Source organism: Trachypithecus francoisi, unplaced genomic scaffold (genome assembly GCF_009764315.1).
Source record: "Trachypithecus francoisi isolate TF-2019V2 unplaced genomic scaffold, Tfra_2.0 Lachesis_group4, whole genome shotgun sequence".
In the NCBI taxonomy this organism is placed as follows: Eukaryota; Metazoa; Chordata; class Mammalia; order Primates; family Cercopithecidae; genus Trachypithecus; species Trachypithecus francoisi.
This window is the reverse complement of record NW_022681469.1, coordinates 111,564,823-111,589,452: the sequence shown is the minus strand read 5'-3', so window position 1 is coordinate 111,589,452 and position 24,630 is coordinate 111,564,823. Positions and strand designations below refer to the sequence as shown.

The following is a 24,630-nucleotide window of genomic DNA, read 5'->3' as shown; positions in this document are numbered from 1 at the left end:
CACCAGGTCAGGAGATCAAGACCATCCTGGCGAACACGGTGAAACCTCGTCTCTACTAAAAAAAATACAAAAAACTAACCGGGCGAGGTGGCGGGCGCCTGTAGTCCCAGCTATTCGGGAGGCTGAGGCAGGAGAATGGCGTAAACCCGGGAGGCGGAGCTTGCAGTGAGCTGAGATCCGGCCACTGCACTCCAGTCTGGGTGAAAGAGCGAGACCCCCCTCTCAAAAAATAAATAAATAAATAAATAAAGTAAATAAATAAAAGAAAAAAACCTTTCGAATATTGGACAGGAGGCCAAGGGGGAGGGCTGCTTTGCATAAAGAGCCCGCCTAAGGATTCTTTAATTCTTTCCAGTAAACTTTGGTTTGACTTTACTATCTACTTTTGATTAAGGGCTGAGGCTCAGTGAAGTTACAGGTTAACTTGTGAATTTGTATCTAAGACAAAAGATAACACAAAAAGTTACTCTTGATTGCCAGAAAGGACATTAGTCAGGTTGCTGGGTTTTGTGTTTCTGAATTGAATTTAGGAATCTTCCTTCCTTCATTCCCTTCCTTCCTCCCTCCCTCCTTTCCTTTTTTTCTTTTTTTTCTTTTTTTTTTGAGACAGAGTCTCGCTCTGTCGCCCGGGCTGGAGTGCAGTGGCCGGATCTCAGCTCACGGCAAGCTCCGCCTCCCGGGTTCACGCCATTCTCCTGCCTCAGCCTCCCGAGTAGCTGGGATCACAGGCGCCGCCACCTCGCCCGGCTAGTTTTTTGTATTTTTTAGTAGAGACGGGGTTTCACCGTGTTAGCCAGGATGGTCTTGATCTCCTGACCTAGTGATCCGCCCGTCTCGGCCTCCCAAAGTGCTGGGATTACAGGCTTGAGTCACCGCACCCGGCTCCTTTCCTTTTTTTCTTTCTTCTTTTCTTTCTACCTTCCTTCCTTTCGCTCTTTCTTTCTAAGATGGGTGTCTCAATATATTGCCCAGGCTGGAGTGCAGTGATGTGATCATAGGTCACTGCAGCCTCGAAGTCCTGGGCTCAAGTGATCCCTCTGGCCTCAGCCTCCCCAGTAGCTGGGGCTACAGGCATCTGCCACCACGGTCAGCTACGCTCAGCTAATTTTTTTTTCTTTTGAGACGGAGTTTCACTCTTGTTGCCCAGGCTGGAGTGCAATGGTGAGATCTCGGCTCACCACAACTTCTGCCTCCCAGGTTCAAGCTATTCTCCAGTCTCAGCCTCCCGAGTAGCTGGGATTACAGGCATGCACCACCACACCCTGGCTAATTTTGTATTTTTAGCCAGGGTTTCTCCATGTTGGTTGGGCTGGTCTCGAACTCCCGACCTCAGGTGATCCACCCGCCTAGACCTCTCAAAGTGCTGGGATTACAGGTGTAAGCCACTGCACCCGGCCTAGACAAAGTCTTACTCTATCGCCCAGGCTGGAGTGCAGTGGTGTCATCTTGGCTCACTGCAACCTCTGCCTCCTGGGTTCAAGCGATTCTCCTGCCTCAGCCCCCCAAGTAGCTGGGATTACAGGCACGCACCACCATGCCCAACTAATTTATATATATATATATATTTTTTTTTTTTTTTTTTTTTTGAGACGGAGTCTGGCTCTGCCGCCCAGGCTGGAGTGCAGTGGCCAGCTCTCAGCTCACTGCAAGCTCCGCCTCCCGGGTTCACGCCATTCTCCTGTCTCAGCCTCCCGAGTAGCTGGGACTACAGGCGCCCGCCTTGTCGCCCGGCTAGTTTTTTGTATTTTTTAGTAGAGACGGGGTTTCACCGTATTAGCCAGGATGGTCTCGATCTCCTGACCTCGTGATCCGCCCGTCTCGGCCTCCCAAAGTGCTGGGATTACAGGCTTGAGCCACCGCGCCCGGCCTAATTTTTATATTTTTAGTAGAGATGGTGTTTCACCATGTTGGCCAGGCTGTTCTCGAATTCCTGACCTCAAGTGATCTACCCGCCTTGGCCTCCCAACATGCTGGGATTACAGGCATGAGCCACCACACCTGGCCTTGCTCAGTTAATTTTTAAATTTTTTGTAGAGATGGGGTGGTCTTGCTATATTGCCCCGGCTGGTCTTGAACCCCTGGCCTCAAGTGATCCTCCCACTTTGGCCTCCCAAAGCTCTGGGATTACAGCATGAGCCACTGCGCCCAGCCTTGACTCTTATTTTGCATTTTTGAAACCAGTACTTTTTCTCCACTTCAAAGGCTTTTTTGTTTGTTTGTTTGTTTGTTTTTTTTTTGAGACGGAGTCTCACTCTGTCGCCCAGGCTGGAGTGCAGTGGCACCATCTCGGCTCACTGCAAGCTCCACCTCCCGGGTTCACACCATTCTCCTGCCTCAGCCTCCTGAGTAGCTAGGACTACAAGCGCCCGCCACCACACCCGGCTAATTTTTTTTTGTATTTTTAGTAGAGACGGGGTTTCACCATGTTAGCTAGGATGGTCTCGATCTCCTGACCCGGCCCAAAGGGCTTTTAAATGTGTCTGACTGCCAGGCACGGTGGCTCACACCTGTAATCCCAGCACTTTGGGAGGCCGAGGAAGGTGGATCACCTGAGGTCGGGAGTTCGAGACCAGCCTGACCAACATGGAGAAACCCCGTCTCTATTAAAAATACAAAATTAGCTGGGCGTGGTGGCAGATGCCTGTAATCCCAGTTACTCGAGAGGCTGAGTCAGGAGAATCGCTTGAACCTGGGAGGCAGAGATTGCGGTGAGCCGAGATCGCGCCATGGCACTCCAGCCTAGGCAACAAGAGTGAAACTCTGTCTGGAAAAAACAAAACAAAACAAAAAAACAGTGTCTGGCTGCCCAAAGGGCCCCATCACCGGACGAGTCCAGCCCCACCCAGCTTGGCGCGGCAGTCGCGTCTATGGCGCCACCTGGCGGTCGCCTAGAGCCCTACAACCCAACCAACCAGGTAGGGGAGATGGTACGAGGGCGGGCGCGCGGGCTGCTGGGGTCTAGGATGCGGCTGTCCCTGCTCTAGCTCTTAGGAGGGAACAGACCCAGGGCCACCCCGCCGCATCGTTTGTTCCGGCTTCCCTAAGGAAGGCAATTTGGGGATGGACCCTGCAGGACGCTGTTACTTCGCCTTCGGTCCAGCACCCCACTTATCCCAGGTGCCAGAGCGCGGTTCTTGCCCTGAATTAGGTGAATTAGGCGGACAGCGCGCAGCCTGCCAGTGACTCCAGCAAGCCTCATTCTTGGGACTGTTATGCCCATTGTATGCGTGGGAATTTTGAGGCTGAGCTTTTAGATTGGGGCTGAGGCCGCTGCTCAGGTCCAGCGCTTGGACCTTCACTCCCGTCTGCCCCAGCCTGGGGTGGAGAGCTGCTCGGAGCTCCCTCTCTCCCAACACACACATGTCCCATCAGCCACCAGGAAAGGGATCACTCTGGAGGGCCTGTTTTATCTCCGCGGACCCACTCCCGTCTGCTGGGTGAAAGATTCCCTTTATTTAGAGGAAGGGAGTCAGTCCCGGAGAGGGCCAGGACTGGGCTGAGTCACTCCGGGGCCTGGACAGGGCCAACCCTGACTGCTCCAAGCCAAAACCCTTGAGCCCCGTTTTGAGGGCAGAGTCAGCCCCCACCCCACCCTCAAATCAATCTCAGGGACCGGGGTTCCGAGAGGATGGGGCTATCCCACCCTAAGTCTTCCAGCATCATCCCCGTCTCGTCGCCGCTGGTGCCTGCAGATGTCTGGGCGGAGGGGAGGACGCGAGAGTGGGCGAGCTCCGCGGTCCGCAGGAACTGGGAGGAGGGGCTTGAGCGCGGGCAATGCCCCCTCCCCCAGCCCATCTGGAGCAAGCCTCGCCCCCACCCCAACTCCCAGGAATTCTGCTGAGTCACTTCCGAGGCCGCAGCTGCAGCCTTGGGAACAATACGAGTCCTTCAATTCACTAGGCAGCGGCCCCGCGCTCACCTGGGGGACCTGGCCACGGTCTCTTCTTAGAAGCCTTTTCATGGCCAACGCGGCCAGCCCCACCTCACCCCTATCCTCTCCCCCGGCCACACCCTGGGCCAAGCGTGCTCCCACCTCAGGGCCTTTGCAGTAAGCTGTGTTGGCTGCCCGGTACCTCCTTCCCGCGGGGGCACCTACAGCCTGGACATCCTCCCACCCTCACTGCCAAGGCCCCTGCTTCAGCTGGGGCTGCGTCAGGGAAGAGCGAGCGAGCATCTGCAAGCCTGATCCGCAGGACGCTTGGATGGGCACTTAGATTGGCAACGATGTCCAGGTACAAACTGCAGACCTGGAGCGCCCATATGCGTATGGTACTAGGGGACAGGTATGCGCCCGGGTCTGTGTGCCCGTGCGCGGGACTGCTCGTGGGCAGCGTGAGTATAGGGACACCGATTGTGCCTTTCGCAATTTCCCTGCTGACCTGGATGTCGGCCACAGAACTATTGTGTGGCAGCTCCGAGCCCACCCATCATAGTGGGCCTGTGACTCCGGCATGGGGGCTGCAAACTACATTTCCCAGAATCCATGACTGCCAGCTTCCTGCTAGGCTGGACCAATAGAAAGTACCAGGGCTGTAAGCTTTCAGGGGCGTGGATGCGATTAGCATTTGATGACATTTAGGGACCCCTTCTCAAAATCAAAGTTAAAAAAATAATTGTAGTAAAAGGTACATAACATAAAGTTTATCATTGTAACAATTTTTTTTTTTTTTTTTTTGAGACGGAGTCTCGCTCTGTCACCCAGGCTGGAGTGCAGTGGCCGGATCTCAGTTCACTGCAAGCTCCGCCTCCCGGGTTCACGCCATTCTGCCTCAGCCTCCCGAGTAGCTGGGACTACAGGCGCCGCCACCTCGCCCGGCTAGTTTTTTTTTTTTTTGTATTTTTAGTAGAGACGGGGTTTCACCGTGTTAGCCAGGATGGTCTCGATCTCCTGACCTTGTGATCCGCCCGTCTCGGCCTCCCAAAGTGCTGGGATTACAGGCTTGAGCCACCGCGCCCGGCCTTTTTTTTTTTTTTTTTTTGAGATAGATTCTCACTCTGTTGCCCAGGCTGGAGTGCAGTGGCATGATCTCGGTTCACTGCAACCTCAGCCTCCCGGGTTCCAGTGATTCTCCTGCCTCAGCCTCCCAAGTAGCTGGGATTACAGGTGCAGGCCACCACACCCAGCCAGTGTTTTGTATTTTTAGTAGAGGGGAGTTTCGTCATCTTGGCTATTCTGGTCTCAAACTCCTGACCTCAAGTGATCCACCTGCCTCCTATTTTCTTTCTTTAATGATGATCATGTCAGTGTGGCCGAGGTGGCTCAGGTACAGGCTGATCCAGCCACAAACACCGTATTTTGGTGGCACATTTTGCGGGCTTAGTTTACACACATGAGTAAAGCAACCAGAGTTTCTTCTTAAACCTTTACATCAGCATACTCTTGGCATTTTATTTATTTGTTTATTTTTTTGGAGATGGAGTCTTGCTCTGTTGCCCAGGCTGGAGTGCAGTGGTGCAATCTTGGCTCACTGCAGCCTCTGCCTCCCGGGTTCAAGCGATTCTCCTGCCTCAGCCTCCTGAGTAGCTGGGATTACAGGCACCCACCACGCTCAGCTAACTTTTGTATTTTTAACAGAGACAGTGTTTCACCATGTTGGCCAGGCAGGCCTCGAACTCCTAACCTCAGGCAATCCCTCCACCTCGGCCTCCCAAAGTGCTGGGATTATAGGCATGAGCCACTAGGTCTGGCCTGTCTTTAAAAAAAAAAAAAAAAAAAAAAAAAAATTTTTTTTCATGTTTTAAAAAAGTGACATTGTTGGGCCAGGTGCAGTGGCTCACGCGTGGTGGCGGGTGCCTGTAATCCTAGCTACTCGGGAGGCTGAGGCAGGAGAATGGCGTGAACCTGGGGCAGAGCTTACAGTGAGTCGAGATGGTGCCACTGCACTCCAGACTGGGCGACAGAGCGAGACTCCATCTCAAAAAAAAAAAAAAAAAAGTGGTGCTCGCTTCGGCAGCACATATACTAAAATTGGAACGATACAGAGAAGATTAGCATGGCCCCTGCGCAAGGATGACACGCAAATTCGTGAAGCGTTCCATATTTTTCAGCTGGAAACCATCATTCTTAGCAAACTATCACAAGAAGAGAAAACCAAACACCGCATGTTCTCACTCATAGGTGGGAACTGAACAATGAGATCACTTGGACTCGGGAAGGGGAACATCACACACTGGGGCCTATCATGGGGAGGGGGGAGGAGGGAGGGATTGCATTGGGGAGTTATACATGATATAAACGTCATGCACATGTACCCTAGAACTTAAAGTATAATAAAAAAAAAAAAAAAAAAAAAAAAAAAAAAAAGTGACATTGTTTTATTACTATCCGCAGGTGGGATCTGCATGAGGTAGTTGGTGTGCCGGGCTCAGGGGATGCGTGGGCTGTGGAGATGATGACAGAAAAGTTGGAAGAAAAGGGGATGGGTTTGAAGGCCAGGCCCAAGGGGTCCTCAGCTCTGCTTCTAGGAAGGGACAGCCTTGAGGAAGGAGTCATGGCAAGCCATAGCTAGGCCACCAATCAGATTAAGAAATTCTAGGCCGGGCACGGTGGCTCAAGCCTGTAATCCCAGCACTTGGGAGGCTGAGACGGGCGGATCACGAGGTCAGGAGTTCGAGACCATCCTGGCTAACACGGTGAAACCCCGTCTCTACTAAAAAATACAAAAAACTAGCCGGGCGAGGTGGCGGGCACCTGTAGTCCCAGCTACTCGGGAGCCTGAGGCAGGAGAATGGCATAAACCTGGGAGGCAGAGCTTGCAGTGAGCTGAGATCCGGCCACTGCACTCCAGCCCGGGCAACAGAGCGAGACTCCGTCTCAAAAAAAAAAAAAAAAAAAATTCTGAGAAATCTAGCTGTCCATCATTGTTGGTGTCCAGTTTCTTCATTATGTGGTCAAGGACACTGGGGTCCTTCTGGTTCTTTGTGAAGGCAGCCAATTCTGTATTCATGAAGCTTAGGAACTCCATTTTGGAGAGAATGCAGTTATAACCACCCTTTCCCGCATACCTCTGGAAAAGAGCAATCAGGGACTCCATGCTCAGTCTCTGTAGGGCTGGAGATTTTTGCAGTGTTGGAGCTGAGCCAGGCGCAGGAGCCTTAATCAAAATTTCCTGGCTGGCTGCAGTGCCTCACACCTGTAATCTCAGCACTTTGAGAGGCCGAGGTAAAAGGATTGCTTGAGCCCGGGAATCTGAGACCATCCTGGAAAACATGACAAGACCCTGTCTCATGGCCAGGGGTGGTGGTTCACACCTGTAATCCCAGTACTTTGGGAGGCCCAGGTGGGTGGATTGCCTGAGCTCGGGAGTTCGAGACCAGCCTGGCCAACATGGTGAAAACCGGTCTCTACTGAAAATACAAAAAATTAGCCGGGCGTGGTGGCGGGCGCCAGTAGTCCCAGCTACTTGGGAGGCTGAGGCAGGAGAATCGCTTGAACTTGGGAGGCCGAGGTTGCAGTGAGCCGATATCGTGCCACTGTATTCCAGCCTGGGTGACAGAGTGAGACTCTGTTTCAAAAGAGAAAAAACAAAAAGAAGAAGAAGACCCCGTCTCTTAATTTAATTTTATTAATTTATGTATGTTTTGGGGACACAGTTTCACTCTGTTTCCCAGGCTGGAGTGCAGTGGTACAATCGTAGCTCACTGCAGCCTCAGCCTCCTGGCTTCAAGCAGCCCTGCATCAACCTCCCAAACTACTGGTATTACCAGCGTGAACCACCACACCCAGCCCGCAGGCTCCTGTTAATGGAAATTGCTTCCTTTGCCATGCTTTAGCAGTACACTATAAGCTATTTCCTCCCAGGCTAACCTGGGAAATCTGAAATCTGCCTTTAGGGTAAGGGGTGGAGGTCACAGCAGAGGGGGAACCTGCAGGACAGGGCATTACCATGATCGGGTCTTGCAGCCAGGGAAAGCTGGATTCCTCAGATACAGGATCAGGTGCCGGCTCTCAGCTTCGTCTGCCTCCACCCAGAGCCACCCAGATGTGGAGACTCGGGGTGCCCAGTTGCACAGGAATGACCATGCAGCAGGCTGAGGGGTGGCGGGGTGTGCGATTGTGTGCCTGCATGCTGTCTGTGTCTCCTGGGCTGCTTGGGGATAGGCTTGGATCCCATGGAAACTCCCCAGCTTGACGACTTGTTGGCCACACCCCTGGGCAAGTGCCACCGCCCCCCTAGACCTCAGTTTCCTCATCTGTGTTTTATTGTTGTTGTTGTTTGAGACAGAGTCTCGCTCTGTCACCCAGGCTGGAGTGCAATGGTGCAATCTCTGCTCACTGCACCTCCATCATCACCCAGGTTCGAGCGATTCTCCTGCCTCAGCCTCCCGAGTAGCTGGGATTACAGGCGCCTGCCACCAAGCTGGGCTAATTTTTTTTTTTTTTTTTTTTTTTTTTTTTTTGAGACGGAGTCTTGCTCTGTCGCCCGGTCTGGAGTGCAGTGGCCGGATCTCAGCTCACTGCAAGCTCCGCCTCCCGGGTTCACGACATTCTCCTGCCTCAGCCTCCCGAGTAGCTGGGACCACAGGCGCCCGCCACCTCGCCCGGCTGGTTTTTTTTTGTATTTTCAGTAGAGACGGGGTTTCACCGTGTTAGCCAGGATGGTCTCGATCTCCTGACCTCGTGATCCGCCCGTCTCGGCCTCCCAAAGTGCTGGGATTACAGGCTTGAGCCACCGCGCCCGGCCGAGCTAATTTTTGTAATTTTACTAGAGATGAAGTTTCACCTTGTTGGCCAGGCTGGTCTCAAACTCCTGATCTCAGGTGATCCACCCGCTTCAGCCTCCCAAAGTGCTGGGATTACAGGCATGAGCCACCATGCCCAGCCAGTTTCATCTGTGTAAAGGGGAAAGCAGTACCTCCCAGGGTCCCTGTACCATTTAGTGGGTGGGCGATGGCAGAGCCCTGGGGCAGCTGAGGATGCTTTCCACGGCCACTTGTCCATCAAAGCCTGGGGGGACGCCACCCGAGCCTGGTGGGGGGTGAGGGATGATTGGGATGGGGATGCCCATGGTGGGCGGGGCATTCGGTGGGGCTATCACAGGTCCCTCTCTCCGGGTATGATGGCAAAGAAGGTCCCCACTAGGTGGCACCCAAGAGCAGTCTCCGTCTAGCCAGTCCTGGCGGCAGTCCCAACCCTCCAGCTGTCATTGGCTTCTCTGCACCCTGGCCCTTCCCCAGAAATGAGGCCCTTCCCTCCACCCCTCATTCCTGCCCATTCCCGGCAGCTGCTTCCTACCCACTGGTGAGGGCTTGCAAGTCCCCCCAGTCATATGTCTGTCAGTCTCTCTCTTTTTATCTCCCTGGGTCCCAACTCCTCCTGACTGCTCTTCTCAGCTGGTCACCTTGGTCAAGTTGTTTGACTTGCTGTATTTGGGAGTCTTTTGTTTTTTTGGAGACGGGACGGGGTCTCACTGTGTTGCCCAGGCTGGAAGCGCGGTGGCACCGTCACCACTCCCTGCAACCTCGACCTCCTGGATTCAAGTGATCCTCCTGTCTTAGCCTCCCTAGTAGCTGGGACTACAGATGTGCACCACCATGCCTGGCTAATTTTTAAATCTTTTGTAGAGATGGGGTCTTTTCCTTTCTTTTTTTTTTTTTTTGAGATGGAGTCTCGCTCTGTCGCCCAGGCTGGAGTGCAGTGATGTGAATGCGGCTCACTGCAAACTGCCTCCCGGCTTCTCACCATTGTCCTGTCTCAGCCTCCCGAGTAGCTGGGACTACAGGCACCCGCCACTACGCCCGGTTAATTTTTTTGCATTTTTAGTAGAGTAGGGGTTTCACCGTGTTAGCCAGGATGGTCTGATCTCCTGACCTCGTGATCCGCCCACCTTGGCCTCCCAAAGTGCTGGGATTACAGCACTGTGCCCGGCCAAGATGGGGTCTTGCTACATTACCCAGGCTGATCTCAAACTTCCAGCTTCAAGCAATCTTCCTGCCTTGGCCTCCCAAAGTGCTGAGATTACAGGCAGAAGCCACTATGCCTAGCCTTGTGGTCTTAATTCCCCTATCAGGGTCATGGGGGGCTCTTCTCAGAGAGCCTGGGTGCAGGGCTCAACACCCACGGGTGTTCAAAAATAACATCAGAAGTAGCTGCTCTCCTTTTACTTTCTCTTTTCTCTTCCTACCCCTAACCCCACCCCCTCCTGCCCTCCTCCCAGGCCGGCTCTGTCCGCCCACATACCTCTGGGGCTCTCTGGGCTATGATCCTGCAACAGTGCTCCGGCCAGGGCTCCAGGCCTGACCAGCTGGCACCTGCCACCCCAGTGTCCTCACTGCCCAGACAGGCTGCCTGAAGATCCGGTCGCCTGGAATTGGAGGTCAGGTGACCTGCCTGCCTGTGTCCGGTTGGGTACACTGGCCTTGAGTCTCACCCCAAGTGACCCTGGCCCCGGGGACAAGACAGGACAGGATGGAACAGCACAGGCAGGGCCTGGGGTTGGCTGGCCCCATTTGTCAGAAACACAAGCCTTCCCAACCAGGTCAGGTCGGGCCAGGAAAGAGCTGGGTGCAGAGAGCTGTGGGTGGAGGACCTTCCCATCCAAGAACCCCATCCCAACAAGGCCTCCCTTCCCCCAGGGGAGAAAGGGCAGCCCCTCACCAGACCCCTTTGTTGAGCACCTACTCTATGCCCAAGACTCATACTTACCACTTTGCACGCATTATCACGTATCATTTCAATTACCCCCCAAAAGATTATTGCCCCATGGTATGGAAGAAGAAACTGAGGGTCAAAGTGGTTGACCACTGTGTCCAGCTCTGAGCCTTTGTCCTTTTCCTTTCTTCCCTTTTTTGAAAAGTGTGAAATCTTTCTTTCTTTCTTTCTTTTTGAGACAGAGTTTTGTTCTTGTTGCCCAGGCTGAAGTGCAATGGCCCATTCTCGGCTCACCACAACCTCTGCCTCCGGGGCTCAAGTGATTCTCCTGCCTCAGCCTCCAAGTAGCTGGGACTACAGGCATACGCCACCACGCCCAGCTAATTTTGTATTTTTAGTAGAAATGGGGTTTCTCCATGTTGGTCAGGCTGGTCTTGAACTCTCGACCTCAGGTGATCCGCTCACCTTGGCCTCCCAAAGTGCTGGGATTACGGGCAAGAGCCACCGCGCCTTGCCGAAATATTTCAAAGATACAGAAAAGTACAGAAGGTACTGTAATACACCCCCGAATTGAGCAATTACTATTTTGTTATGTTTTATTCAGTTTTCTCAAAGAAATATAGGATCTCAGAATCAGTGGATTCCCCTCGCCACTCACTAACTCATGCTCTTCTCTGTGCCCCCTCCCATAAATACCTGCCCCCTCATCTGTAAATAATGCCACCTGTCTGCTGTCACCAGAAAATGTGAGGCTTCTTCTAGAACTTCACATAAGTGGAGTCAGACGGTAAGAACCCGTCTGTGTCTGGGGAACACTGAGGTAGACCCCCGTCGTCCACTGTAGCGCTAGTCCCTGCCTTGGCGCAGTGACTGATCCCCTGTTGGTCCCACCCACCCTCCGCCCTGCAGGAACGGGTTCTGGGTGGTTTCGGCCTGGGCGTTTTTCACATTTTACAGACTGGACGTCACCGCCTTGCACTTTTCTCCCAAGGAGGCCTCGCTGAGATTTCTCGGAGCAGGCACTTGGGCCTCCCTCGCCGGCGTCTTCCGGGTGGCCACTCCCTGCTGGACCCAGGGACCCCCGCCCCGCCCCACCGACCCCGGCTGGAGCCCAGCCCCTTACCCCCGGGTGGGAGGCCCGGCAGCTCAAGGGTTAAGGAGCCGCGGGCTCATTCCGGAGGGCGGGGCAGGGCGGGGGCCATCCCCTCCCCCACCCGGCCGATCCCCCGCTTCCCCACCATGGCTCCAAGGGCGCCCCCTCCGCCGCCCCTTCGGAGAAGCAGCCGAGCATTTCGAAAGCCGCGGCCACACCTCGGACCCCCTCCGGGCCCCGCTCCGAAAACGGGAAGCCCGCGGAGGAAGTCACTGCGGCTGCCGGCGGGCCGGATGACTAAGTTTGGCAGAGCGACCCGCGCCGTTTGCCTTTTATGGCGGACTCGTGGGCCGCGGACGTGGCCGGCTCAGGGCCCACCCTGCCGCGGAGTCACAGGGGCCGCGGGCCGGGGGCGGGAGGCGGTGCGCTCCCCCAAGGGTCCCCCAGGTTCCCCTCTGCCCGGCTCCTCGCCGCCCTCCGCCCCCCCAGGGGGTCAGGCCCGGCCCTGGCCTGCAGCAGGCAGAGGGGGAAACTGAGGCCCAGAGAGAGGCGAGACCTGCCCCGGCCCCAGAGCCAGGCGGGTGGAGCCAGATGAGAGCCAAGGCCCGGCTTCACAGCCTCGCCTGGACCGAGCTGACTCACGCTCCCCAGGGGGGTGGGGCGGGAGGGGCGCAGCTGCATTTATTGAGCACCCGGTGTTTGCTTGGTGATGTGCCTTATGTCTGCGTCTCCCTGCAGTCTTGCTGGGGCGGGCTTAGATCCTATCCTTCTCACCCCAAATGCAGGTTCTTCTGAGAGGGGTGTATGCGGCAGGGCAGGGGCCGGGAGTGCGCCGGGTCCCGCCCTTATCCCATTCCTCCTGTCCCCCGGCACTGACTCTCGGTTGGGTGTTGTACTTTGCACAACACGTTGTGCAAATTCGGCAGATGCAAACCTTCGCCCCCCATTTAACAGACAGGGAAACTGAGGCTGTTCGTAAAAGTGTCGTGTGCCCAGGGTCACGTGCGAGCTAAGTGGCAGCGCTGGCGGGGGTGTCTAGTCTAAGTGCGGGGAAGGGCCCCTCTTCCCTGAGGCCCCCAATCCCTGCAGGTGTAAAAATACACATGCATCCCACTTGCAGAAGGGTTCTTGTGCGTCTGTGAGGAGCTGGCTTGCCACCTGGAAGCACGTTGTGGCCGTTCAGTCCCCAACCCCGTGGCCCCAGCCGGGCCACGCTGCGGGCCTCAGTTTCTTCAATCGCAAAATGGGGATAGAGAGCACGGGACTCGCGGGGACCGGGAGGGTGTTGTGGGGCCGATCCGGAGTGGGGACTGGGGTCAAGGGTCGTGGTCTGGGGGCCCGGGGTGGGGGTCGCGGCAGGGGGGCTGGGCTGCACCCCCCCTGGCCTGGCGAGGACTCGCAGTGGGGGAGGGGAACGCGGTGGGCGGGGGCGGCCCGTGGACCCAACGCCCCCTCCCCGGGCGCTCCCAAACCTCGCCTTTTATGGAGAGGAACTCGGGCCAAGTGGGCCGGGCCGGTGCGAGGGGCGGGGTGGGGGCCGGCCGGCCCTGTCCGCGCTGGACTCTCACCGGGCCTGGCTTATCTCCCGGAGCGCCGCGCGGCCCTGGGACGCTGGAGGCCCCGCGAGCCGCGGCCGACGTGAGCCGCGCGGGCCTGGGAGCGCCCGATAACAACCATCCACTCAGCTTAAGCAGAGGCGGCCCCCGCATCCCGAGCTGAGACTCTAGCCCTGGCTCCGGGTTCGAACCCCGACCCTGCCAGAAGGCCCGTCTGGGGAAGGGGACGGATCAGCCTCTTCTCGGGCATCAGAGAGATCTGAGGGATCACCGACCTGGGGGAGGGACAGATGGACCCAACACCTCTAATTAGCTCTGAAGGAGCACACCCCCCCCACCAGTGCGCATGTGTGTACACACACACACACAGAGCTCTGGGACTACAGAAGGACCCTTGTCTGGGGCCAGGGACTCCCAGTAGGGAAATCTTGCTCCAAATGCCACCAGCTCCGCCCCACCCGGATTGTCCAGCCAGCCCTAGGAGGCCATTGGCTCCATTATACAGATGGGTACCTTGAGGCCAGACACTGCAGGGCTAACCCTGGGTGAGGCAAAGGTTCTGATCTTCTGCTGCTGGGCCCTAAGGACTGACTAGACAGCTCCAGACACCAGGAATGTAGATATTCCCAAGGAGGGCCCCCATGACTGGCGTGACAGGCTGTGATTTATTGGTTTTCTTTTCTTTCTTTTTTTTCTTTTGAGACAGGGTCTCACTCTCTCAGCCAGGCTGGCGCACAGTAGTCTGATCACGGCTCATTGTAGCCTTCACCTCCCAGGCTCAAGTGATCCTCCCACCTCAGCCTCCCTAGTAGCTGGGACCACAGGCGAGTGCCACCACACTCAGCTAATTTTTAGGTTTTTAGATTTTCTGTAGAGAGAAAATCTCACTTTGTGGCCCATGCTGGTTTCAAACTCTTGGGCTCAAGTGATCCTCCTACCTTGGCCTCCCAGAGTGCTGGGATTATAGGTGTGAGCCACCACGTGCATCTAATTTTTAATTTTTTTGGTAGAGATGAGGTCTTGCTATGTTGCCTAGGCTGGTCTTAAACGCCTGGGTTCAGGTGATCTTCCCACTTTAGCCTCCTGAGTAGCTGGGACTATAGGCGTCCGACACCGCATCTGGCTAATTTTTTTTTTTTTTTTTTAGAGGCAGAATCTTGCTCTGTCACCCAGGCTAGAGTGCAGTGGTGCGATCATGGCTCACTGCAGCCACAACTTCCCAGGCTCAGGTGTTTCTCCCACCTCAGCCTCCCGAGTAGCTGGGACTACAGGCACATGCCACCACACCCAGCTAATTTTTGTATTTTTTTTTTGTAGGGATGGGGTCTGACCATGTTGCCCAGGCTGGTCTCGAACTCCTGGGCGCAAGTGATCCTCCTGCCTCAGCTTCCCAAAGTGCTGGGATTACAGGCTTGAGCCACTGTGCCCGGCCTCAGGCTGTGACTTCTTACGACCCACCCAGAAATGTCCAGTGTCACTGTGTCAGGGCTGTGGCTGGGCATGGCCTCTGGTCCGGCTCCCCCAGGAAGGTATGCACTGTGGCATTTTGACGCTCACCTCCCTCTTCTGGGAACCTCCGGGCCTCCATTTCTGGACAGTAACATACCTGCTCCCTGCCCCCAGGCTGAGGGTGATGGTTCAGTGGGCAGGTGGGGGCAGAAGGGGCCTGCTTGCAAAAGCTCAGATAGAGGGCCCGCGCCCCACCCGGTGCACCCTCAGGGAAGGATGGCTGTCATGATTAAACCTAGATAGGCCGGGCGCAATGGCTTACGCCTGTAATCCCAGCACTTTGGGAGGCCAAGGTGGGCGGATCACGAGGTCAGGAGGTCGAGACCATCCTGGCTAACACGGTGAAACCCCGTTTCTACTAAAAATACAAAAAATTAGCTGGGTGTGGTGGTGGGCGTCTGTAGTCCCAGCTACTCGGGAGGCTGAGGCAGGAAAATGGCATGAACCCAGGAGGCAGAGCTTGCAGTGAGCCAAGATCGCGCCACTGCACTCCAGCCTGGGCGGCAGAGTGAGACTTCATCTCAAAAACAAAAAAACAAAAAAAAAAAACCGCCGGCCGGGCGCGGTGGCTCAAGCCTGTAATCCCAGCACTTTGGGAGGCCGAGACGGGCGGATCACGAGGTCAGGAGATCGAGACCATCCTGGCTAACACGGTGAAACCCCATCTCTACTAAAAAATACAAAAAATTAGCCGGGCGAGATGGCGGGCGCCTGTAGTCCCAGCTACTCGGGAGGCTGAGGCGAGAGAATGGCGTAAACCCGGGAGGCGGAGCTTGCAGTGAGCTGAGATCCGGCCACTGCACTCCAGCCTGGGCGACAGAGCGAGACTCCGTCTCAAAAAAAAAAAAAAAAAAAAAAAAAAAAAAACCGCCTAGGTAATGCCCGAGTGGCCCCTGGATGACAGGGAAAGGCCGGACTCCAGATCCTGACTTTTGCCCTTTGTCCTCTTTGCTGGACTCAGGTCCCTGGGTATGAGCTAAGACATGACCAGGAAGCTTAACCTTCATCCCATCTTTGAATACCCTGCTCCTCCTCTCTGTATCTCCCCTGCCCCCCTTCCCTAGAACCTACAGAGAGGCCGGTGGCTCCTGATTCCTCCCTGAGTGAGTAAGCAGTAATGACAGCTAACTTTTACTAGCACATGAGCTGCGGGCAGCGCTGGTCTGATTCCTGGACACACTGGCGTTGCCCTCCCAGGAACTCCATAGAGCAGGTTTCCACCCCTTTTTTTTTTCATTTCATTTTATTTTAGTTTAGTTTAGTTTAGTTTTTGAGACAGAGTCTCGTTCTGTCGCCCAGGCTGGAGTGGAGTGGTGGGATCTCGGCTCACTGCAACCTCCGCCTCCCGGGTTCAAGCGATTCTCCTGTCTCAGCCTCCCAAGTAGCTGGGATTACAGGTGCATGCCACCATGCCTGGCTAATTTTTATGTAGTTTTAGTAGAGATGGGATTTCGCCATGTTGACCAGGCTGGTCTTGAACTCCTGAACTCAAATGATCCACCCGCCTTGGCCTCCCAAAGTGCTGGGATTACAGGCATGAGCCACTGCACTCGGCCCACCCCATTTTGCAGATGAGAAAACGGGGGCCTGTGCCTCTGTTGGGGATTGACAGGGCCAGAGCAGGATGGGGCCTGGCTTCTGATGACCTTTGAAGGACGTCTGGGCCAGAAGGGACAGGGGTCTTAGCCAGGGGCTCACCACCTCCCCTAACCCAGCTGAGCAACGCCCTGATGGAAGGTGTGGGAGCTGCACACACCAGTCTCAACTACTGGCCCAAGGACCCGCAGCTATAAAATGGTGTGATAGGCTGGGCCCGGTGGCTCAAACCTGTAATCCCAGCACTTTGGAAGGCCGAGACGGGCGGATCACGAGGTCAGGAGATCGAGATCATCCTGGCTAACATGGTGAAACCCCGTCTCTACTAAAAAATACAAAAAACTAGCCGGGCGAGGTGGCGGGCGCCTGTAGTCCCAGCTACTCGGGAGGCTGAGGCAGGAGAATGGCATAAACCCAGGAGGCAGAGCTTGCAGTGAGCTGAGATCCGGCCGCTGCACTCCAGCCTGGGTGACAGAGCGAGATTCCGTCTCAAAAAAAAAAAAAAAAAAAAATGGTGTGATGACCTCGGGAGGCCGAGATGGGAGGATTGCTTGAGGACAGGAGTTCGAGACCAGCCTGGCCAACATAGACTCCTCCTGGCCATCTCTATAGAAATAGAATAAAATAAAATATAAAATAAACTGGTGTGATGATAGCTGCCCTGCTTACATCTTGGAGTTGCCATGGGGGCAAAAATCAAATTATAAAGCATCAAACTGAAAAAGCAATACAGACACACAGGTTGTTACTAGTATTATTATTGTTATTTTTTTGAGATGGAGTTTCGCCCTTGTTGCCCAGGCTGGAGTGCAATGGCACCATCTCGGCTCACCACAACCTCTGCCTCCTGGGTTCAAACGATTCTCCTGCCTCAGCCTCCCGAGTAGCTAGGATTATAGGCATGTGCCAGCATGCCTGGCTAATTTTTTTTTTTTTTTTTTTTTTTTTCTGAGACGGAGTCTCGCTCTGTCACCCAGGCTGGAGTGCTGTGGCCGAATCTCAGCTCACTGCAAGCTCCGCCTCCCGGGTTCACACCATTCTCCTGCCTCACGCCTCCCGCGTAGCTGGGACTACAGGCGCTGCCACCTCGCCCGGCTAGTTTTTTGTATTTTTTAGTAGAGACGGGGTTTCACCGTGTTAGCCAGGATGGTCTTGATCTCCTGACCTCGTGATCCGCCCGTCTCGGCCTCCCAAAGTGCTGGGATTACAGGCTTGAGCCACCGCGCCCGGCCCAATTTTGTATTTTTAGTAGAGATGGGTTTCTGCCATGTTGGCCAGGCTGGTCTTGAACTTCTGACCTCAAGTGATCTGTCCTCCTCGGCCATCCAAAGTGCTGGGATTACAGGCGTGAGCCACTGCACCCAACCCATTATTACAACTTCTTTTTTTTTTTTTTTCTTGAGACGAGTCTCGCTCTATTGGCAGGTTGGAGTGCAGTGGCGTAATCTCGGTTCACTGCAACCTCTGCCTCCCAGGTTCAAGCAATTCTCCTGCCTCAGCCTCCTGAGTAGCTGAGAGAGACTACAGGTAAGCACTACCATGTCCAGCTAATTTTTGTATTTTTGTATTTTTGTATTTTGTATTTTTAGGGGTTTCACCATGTTGGCCAGGATGATCTCGATCTCTTGACCTCATGATCCACCCGCCTCAGCCGCCAAAAGTGCTGGGATTACAGGCGTGAGCCACCGTGCCCGGCCCATTATTACAACTTCTAACAAACTTCTACTTAGCCAGAGGCGGAGAGAAATCTGAAATCCAAAGTCACGGGGTCTGTGCTGGACTCCTCTTCGGTCCTTTACAATATAGAGCCACCTCCTGAAACACCTTTTGCTTCTCTCCTGCTCTCATACCCTCCATGGCTCCCCATCGCCCTTAGGGAACGAAGCTGCAGCTCCCGAGACCACGTCCAGCCCTGCGGTTCTCCTCTGAGGACACTCCTGCCCCAGGCATTCCAGATCCCGGCTAATCTCTAGATTCCAAGGCCCTCCCCCACCTCTTAGCTGAGTTCCAGTGCCACATTCTTGCTGTGTGACCTTGCAAGCTCTGTTTTCTTCTCTGGACCTGGGCTGAGGGGGAGGAAAAGCTCACCTTCCCCCAGCTTTTGGGAGAAGGAAGCCCAGAGGTCCTGCGGCTGTTAGCTGGGAGGCCTGATCCAGAGTTCTAGTGCCTACTTTCTGCTAAGTTTTTTGGCAGGTCTCCCAGTGCCCCCAGCGCTGGGCCCAGAAGCTGACCCAGTCAACTTCCCTCTGTGTGGAGCCCAACTCCAGGGGAGCCTGTCTTTTGCCTTCATGGGCTCCAGAACCCAAGCTGAGCTCAGGTGTGTAAGCATGGACTCTGTCCCTGCCCACCTCGATCTTCCCATCTGTACAATGGGTCCAGTCCATTGCTTCAAGCAGCCAGGGTCCTCTCTGACCTCCTGTTGCACGCTGTCTTGGGAGGGATCAGTGCAGACAGAAAGGGGTGGACAGTGCTAAGAGGGCTCACCCAGCGCCCATGCCCCCACCAGCCTCCTCATCCAACTAGACTTTCTCACTGGAGTTCTCCCCCACACCTTTTTTTTTTTTTTTTGAGACGGAGTCTCGCTCTGTCGCCCAGGCTGGAGTGCAGTGGCCGGATCTCAGCTCACTGCAAGCTCCGCCTCCCGGGTTTACGCCATTCTCCTGTCTCAGCCTCCCGAGTAGCTGGGATTACAGGCGCGCCACCTCGCCTGGCTAGTTTTTGTTTTTTTAGTAGAGACGGGGTTTCACCGTGTTAGCCAGGATGGTCTCGATCTTCTGACCTCGTGATCTGCCCGTCTCGGCCTACCTTTTTTTTTTTTTTTTTTTTTTTTACTGAGACAGAGTCTTGCTCTGCTGCCCAGGCTGGAGTGCTGGAGTGCAGTAGTGCGAACTTGGCTCATTGCAACCTCGGCCTCCTGGGTTGGAGCGATTCTCCTGCCTCAGCCTCCCAAATAGCTGGGATTACAGGTGTGAGCCACCATGCCCAGCTATTTTTTTTGTTGTTGTTGTTCTGTTTTCAGTAGAGATGGGGTTTCACTGTGTTGGCCAGGCTGGTCTCGAACTTCCGACCTCAGGTGATCCTCCTGCCTCGGCCTCCCAAAGTGCTGGGATTACAGGCATGAGCCACCGCGCCTGGCCTCTCCACTTACCTTACTGGGTGTTGGCCAGGAAAGAAATGGTGTCCAGTCCAGACCTCCCCACCAAAGTCTCTCCAGACGCTTCCCAAAGGGCCCAGGCACATCAGATACTTGCAGTTTCCCCAACATCCTCTCCTGTCAAGCCCTCCCTAAATTGTCTCCTTGGTGAACTCCTATTCAGACTTCAAGGCCCAGCCCAAAAGACCCTTCCTCAGGAAAGCCTTGCCAGTTCCTCAAGCTGGGTTAGCGGCCTCCTCCAGGTCAGCCTCTCGCACACATTCAGGATATCAGACAGTCATTGATTCATTCCCCTGGGGGCCTCTGGAGAACAGGCTGTAGTCTGGCCTGTGAGTATTAATTTTTTTTTTTTTTTTTTTTTGAGACGGAGTCTCGCTCTGCCGCCCAGGCTGGAGTGCAGTGGCCGGATCTCAGCTCACTGCAAGCTCTGCCTCCTGGGTTTAGGCCATTCTCCTGCCTCAGCCTCCCGAGTAGCTGGGACTACAGGCGGCCGCCACGTCGCCCGGCTAGTTTTTTGTATTTTTTAGTAGAGACGGGGTTTCACCGTGTTAGCCAGGATGGTCTCGATCTCCTGACCTCGTGATCCGCCCGTCTCGGCCTCCCAAAGTGCTGGGATTACAGGCTTGAGCCACCGCCCCCGGCCGAGTATTAATATTATCAGAGTCCCGGTGAGTCAGCCGCAGCCCACGGACCAGGCACTTCCTGTGACACATCCTCCTCTCTGACATCCTCAGAAGGTGTGAGCCCCAAGCCAGCCCAGCCCTTTCCTCCCTAGCGCTATTCCTCAACAGCTCTGGCAGTCCCAGGACACTGTTCCTGCCAAGGGTGTGCCCACACCCTCCTGGGACACACTCCTGGGGCAGGACGCTCACTTGACAACACATCCATTCCGGACGTTCCTTCTGTCCCTTCTGACATAGAACGGGGTCTGCCCTCTCTCCCTCTCTCCTCTCCTTTCCTTTTCTCTCCTTCCCTTTCCTCTCCTTTCCTCTCCTTCATCCCTCTCTCCTTCCCTTCCTCCTTCCTTCTTCTCTTCTTTCCCTCTCTCCTACCTTCCTTCCCTCCCTTCCCTGTCTCTCTCCTTCCTTCCTTTATTCCTTCCTTCATCCCTCCTTCTTTCCTTCCTTTATTCCTTCCCTCCTCCAGCATTCCCTTCTTTCTTCCCCTTCCTCCTTCCTTCCTTTCTTCCTATCTGCAAGTAGGAGCTGAGTTTACTGAGTCCTAACTACATGCCGTGATCCCAAAGTGATCAAAACAGGTGTCAAGGCCAGACGTGGTGGCTTGCACCTGTAATCCCAGATTTTGGGAGGCTGAGGCTGGGCAACAAGGGAAAACCCCATCTCTACAAAAAGTACAAGAAATTTGGCAGGGCGCAGTGGCTAATGCCTGTAATCCCAGCACTTTGGGAGGCTGAAGTGGGTGGATCACAAGGTCAGGAGTTCGAGTCCAGCCTGGCCAACACTGTGAAACCCTGTCTCATAGTTGAGACAAAAATTAGCTGGGCACAGTGGTATACGCCTGTAGTCCCAGCTACTCACGAGGCTGAGGCAGGAGAATTGCCCGAACCTGGGAGACGAAGGTTGCAGTGAGCTGAAGATTGCGCTACTGCACTCCAGCCTAGGCGACAGGACAAGACTCCATCTCAAAAAAAAGAAAAAAAAAAAGACATTAGCCAGGTGTGGTAGTGTGCACTTGTACTCCTAGCTACTCAGGAGGCTGAGGTGGGAGGATCACTTGAGCCCCAGAGTTTGAGGCTGCAGTGAGCTATGATCGAGACACTACACTCCAGTCTGGGCCAAGAGTGAGACCCTGTCTCAAAAAAGAAACAAACAGATGTCATTCCTGCCTGTGGAGCAGTGAGGCAGAGCATAAACCCATCATCACACAGATACACTCAGTTATCCACTGTGACCAGTGTGACAAAAAATACTACAAGAGCCCTGACCCAGTCTAGGGATCAGGGAAGACTTCCTGTAGGAGGTGATGCCGACACTGACCCCTGAAGGATAAGTAAGAAAGAGCTACAAATGCTCTGTGTGGGGGAACTGGTGAGGCTTTTCAGAGAGGGAGGAGTCTTTTGGGCTGGGCCTTGAAGTCTGAATAGAAGTCCACCAAGGAGACAATTTAGGGAGAGCCTGACAGGAGGGTATGGTGGGGGCACAACAAGTGCAAAGGCCCTGTGGCAGGCAGGAGTTTGGTGCTCCAAGGATCAGAGAAGACCAGGCACAGTGGCTCACGCCTGTAATCCCAGCACTTTGGGAGGCCCAGGCTGGAGGATCACTTGAGCACAGGAGTTTGAGACCAACCTGGTCAACACAGCAAGATCCCATCTTTACAAAAAAATAAACATGGGGCCGGGCGCGGTGGCTCAAGCCTGTAATCCCAGCACTTTGGGAGGCCGAGACGGGTGGATCACGAGGTCAAGAGATCGAGACCATCCTGGCTAACACTGTGAAACCCCGTCTCTACTAAAAAATACAAAAAAACTAGCCGGGCAAGGTGGCGGGCGCCTGTAGTCCCAGCTACTCGGGAGGCTGAGGCAGGAGAATGGCGTGAACCCGGGAGGCGGAGCTTGTAGTGAGCTGAGATCCGGCCACTGCACTCCAGCCCCGGCGACAGAGTGAGACTCCGTCTCAAAAAAAAAAAAAAAAGAAAAAAAAGAAAAAATAAAAAAAAATAAAAAAAATAAATAAATAAACACGGACGGGCGTGGTGGCTCAAGCCTATAATCCCAGCACTTTGGGAGGCCGAGACGGGCGGATCACGAGGTCAGGAGATCGAGATCATCCTGGCTAACACGGTGAAACCCCGTCTCTACTAAAAAAAAAAATACAAAAAACTAGCCGGGCGAGGTGGTGGGCGCCTGTAGTCCCAGCTACTCGGGAGGCTGAGGCAGGAGAATGGTGTAAACCCGGGAGGCAGAGCTTGCAGTGAGCTGAGATCCGGCCACTGCACTCCAGCCTGGGCAACAGAGCCAGACTCCGTCTCAAAAAATAAAATAAAATAAAATAAAAATAAACACTTAGACATAGTGGCATGTACCTGTAGTCTCAGCGACTTGGGAGGCTGAGGCAGGGGGATTGCTTGAGCCCAGGAGGTCAGTGAGCACCACTGTGCTCCAGCCCGGGCGAAAGAGCCAGAGAGCCACACTTTGTCTAAATGGATGGATGCATGGATGCATGGATGCATGGATGGATGGATGGAGGCTGGGTGTGGTGACTCATGTCTGTAATCTCAGCACTTTGGGAGGCCAAGGCAGGTGGACTGCTTGACCCCAGGAGTGCCAGATCAGCCTGGGCAACAGACCCCCCCACCTGTCTCTACTAAAAATACAAAAAATTAGCCGGGCGTGGTGGCATGCGTCTATAATCCCAGCTACTAGGGAGGCTGAGGCAGGAGAATTGCTTGAACCCGGGAGGCGGAGGTTGCAGTGAGCCAAGATCATGCCACTGCACTCCAGCCCGGGCGACAGAGTGAGATTCTGTTTCAAATTAAAAAAAAAAAAAAAGGAGTAGGACATATATTAAGAAGTGCCCTTGGGGCCAACAGAAGTTGAGCTTCAGTGCAGGCCCAGGGACACCATGATGGCGAGGGACAGCCCGGCCCACCCCACAGGAGTTCTGTAGCTGGAAGGCCCTTCAGAGGTGCCTGGCATTGGGCAGAGATGGCCAGGGCTCGCAAGCCTGTGGCCAGGAGCTGATGGATGTGGGCACCCTGCCACCACAGTGACCTTGGGCCAGGTGGCTCTGCAGCTCAGGGCCTGGCAGCAAGTCTTGCATGTATTAGGCATGCCAGTGGCACATCCCAGCAGCCATCGCAAACCCTCAAAACCACGCTGACCCTGCCCGACCACGGGCTCTCCCTTGCTGGGCCCCACAGTATGAATATCCAGGGCCTAGGGCGCTATCCTGGGGTTCTGTCACCACATGGGATGGGTCCCCTCCCAGTGGACATTCAGGAGGTTTTCTTCCTCCTTGGGGTGCCCAGGAATGGGCACAGCAGCCTTGGGAGGTGCAGACCTTGGTGATCAGCCCTAAATGCCAGTGCCCCAGGGCAGATGCCATCAGTGGGCTTCCTAGGTTGCGACACCTGTTTCTTGGAATCAGAGAAACCCTGGCTCCAGAGAAATATCGGGAACAGGAGGGTCTTGTCCCGGAGGAGGGTCTTGTCCCTCCTTCACCTCCCCAAAGTGGCCCAGGATGGAGGGCACGAACCACCCAAAAGGTGTCTCTAAGACCCATGAGTATCATCCCTCTGTCCCTTATTGGAGCCCTCAACGGAGGCTCCTCCTTTCCTCTAGCCCCCAACCCCAGCAACCCTGTGACGGTGATGAGGTGTCACTACCTTCATGTCACAGAAACGCAGTGTGCCCAGCCCAAAATTGCTTCCTGTGGCTGCGCCAGACTTGATCTCTCTTTTTTTTTTTTTTTTTTTTTTTGAGATGGAGTCTTGCTCTGTTGCCCAGGCTGGAGTGCATGGAGTGCAGTGACTGGATCTTGGCTCACTGCAACCTCTACGTCCCGGGTTCCAGCGATTCTCCTGCCTCAGCTGGGATTATAGGCACTTGCCACCATGCCTGGCTAATTTTTTTTTTTTTTTTTTTGAGATGGAATCTCACTCTGCCGCCTGGGCTGGAGTGCAGTGGCCGGATCTCAGCTCACTGCAAGCTCCACCTCCCGGGTTTACGCCATTCTCCTGCCTCAGCCTCCCGAGCAGCTGGGACTACAGGCGCCCGCCACCTCACCCGGCTAGTTTTTTGTATTTTTTAGGAGAGACGGGGTTTCACCATGTTAGCCAGGATGGTCTCAATCTCCTGACCTCGTGATCCGTCCGTCTCGGCCTCCCAAAGTGCTGGGATTACAGGCTTGAGCCACCGCGCGCGGCCTAATTTTTGTATTTTTAGTAGAGACGGGGTTTCACCATGATGACCAGGCTCGTCTCGAACTCCTAACCTTGTGATCCACCCGGCTCGGCCTCCCAAAGTGCTGGGATTACAGGTGTGAGCCACTGCACCCGGCCTTGGAACTGATCTCTTTATCCTTCCCTACAGATCTTTGAGGTGGGCAAGGAACTGGGCCAAGAGGTTCAGTCACTGGCCCCAGGCCACCATGGCATGCTGGCCGCCGGGCTG

The 24,630-nt window shown here is 54.7% G+C and overlaps 1 protein-coding gene and 1 non-coding gene across 2 annotated transcripts; one reads left to right on the top strand and one right to left on the bottom strand.

The window, feature by feature from the left end:
• The first annotated feature begins 5,938 nt into the window (after positions 1–5,938).
• LOC117073939 lies at positions 5,939–6,045 on the top strand. Its single transcript, XR_004433468.1, has one exon. It is a non-coding gene; the product is annotated as a U6 spliceosomal RNA (small nuclear RNA).
• Positions 6,046–6,412: 367 nt separating this feature from the next.
• Positions 6,413–7,152, bottom strand: LOC117072732 (protein S100-A11-like). Its single transcript, XM_033193131.1, has 2 exons — positions 6,841–7,152; positions 6,413–6,534 (listed from the first exon to the last, which is right to left on the bottom strand). The coding sequence occupies exons 1-2, from the start codon at positions 7,032–7,034 to the stop codon at positions 6,462–6,464; spliced, it is 267 nt and encodes an 88-aa protein (XP_033049022.1). The 5' UTR covers positions 7,035–7,152; the 3' UTR covers positions 6,413–6,461.
• Between the last annotated feature and the right edge of the window lie 17,478 nt (positions 7,153–24,630).

Bases quoted from the DNA above. Each gene is read 5' to 3' on its own strand.
- LOC117072732 (XM_033193131.1), bottom strand. From the start codon at position 7,034: ATGGAGTCCCTGATTGCTCTTTTCCAGAGGTATGCGGGAAAGGGTGGT. The intron at 6,535-6,840 runs AGAATTTTTTTT...CGTGCCCGGCCT, and splicing joins GATGGACAGCTAGATTTCTC to AGAATTTCTTAATCTGATTG.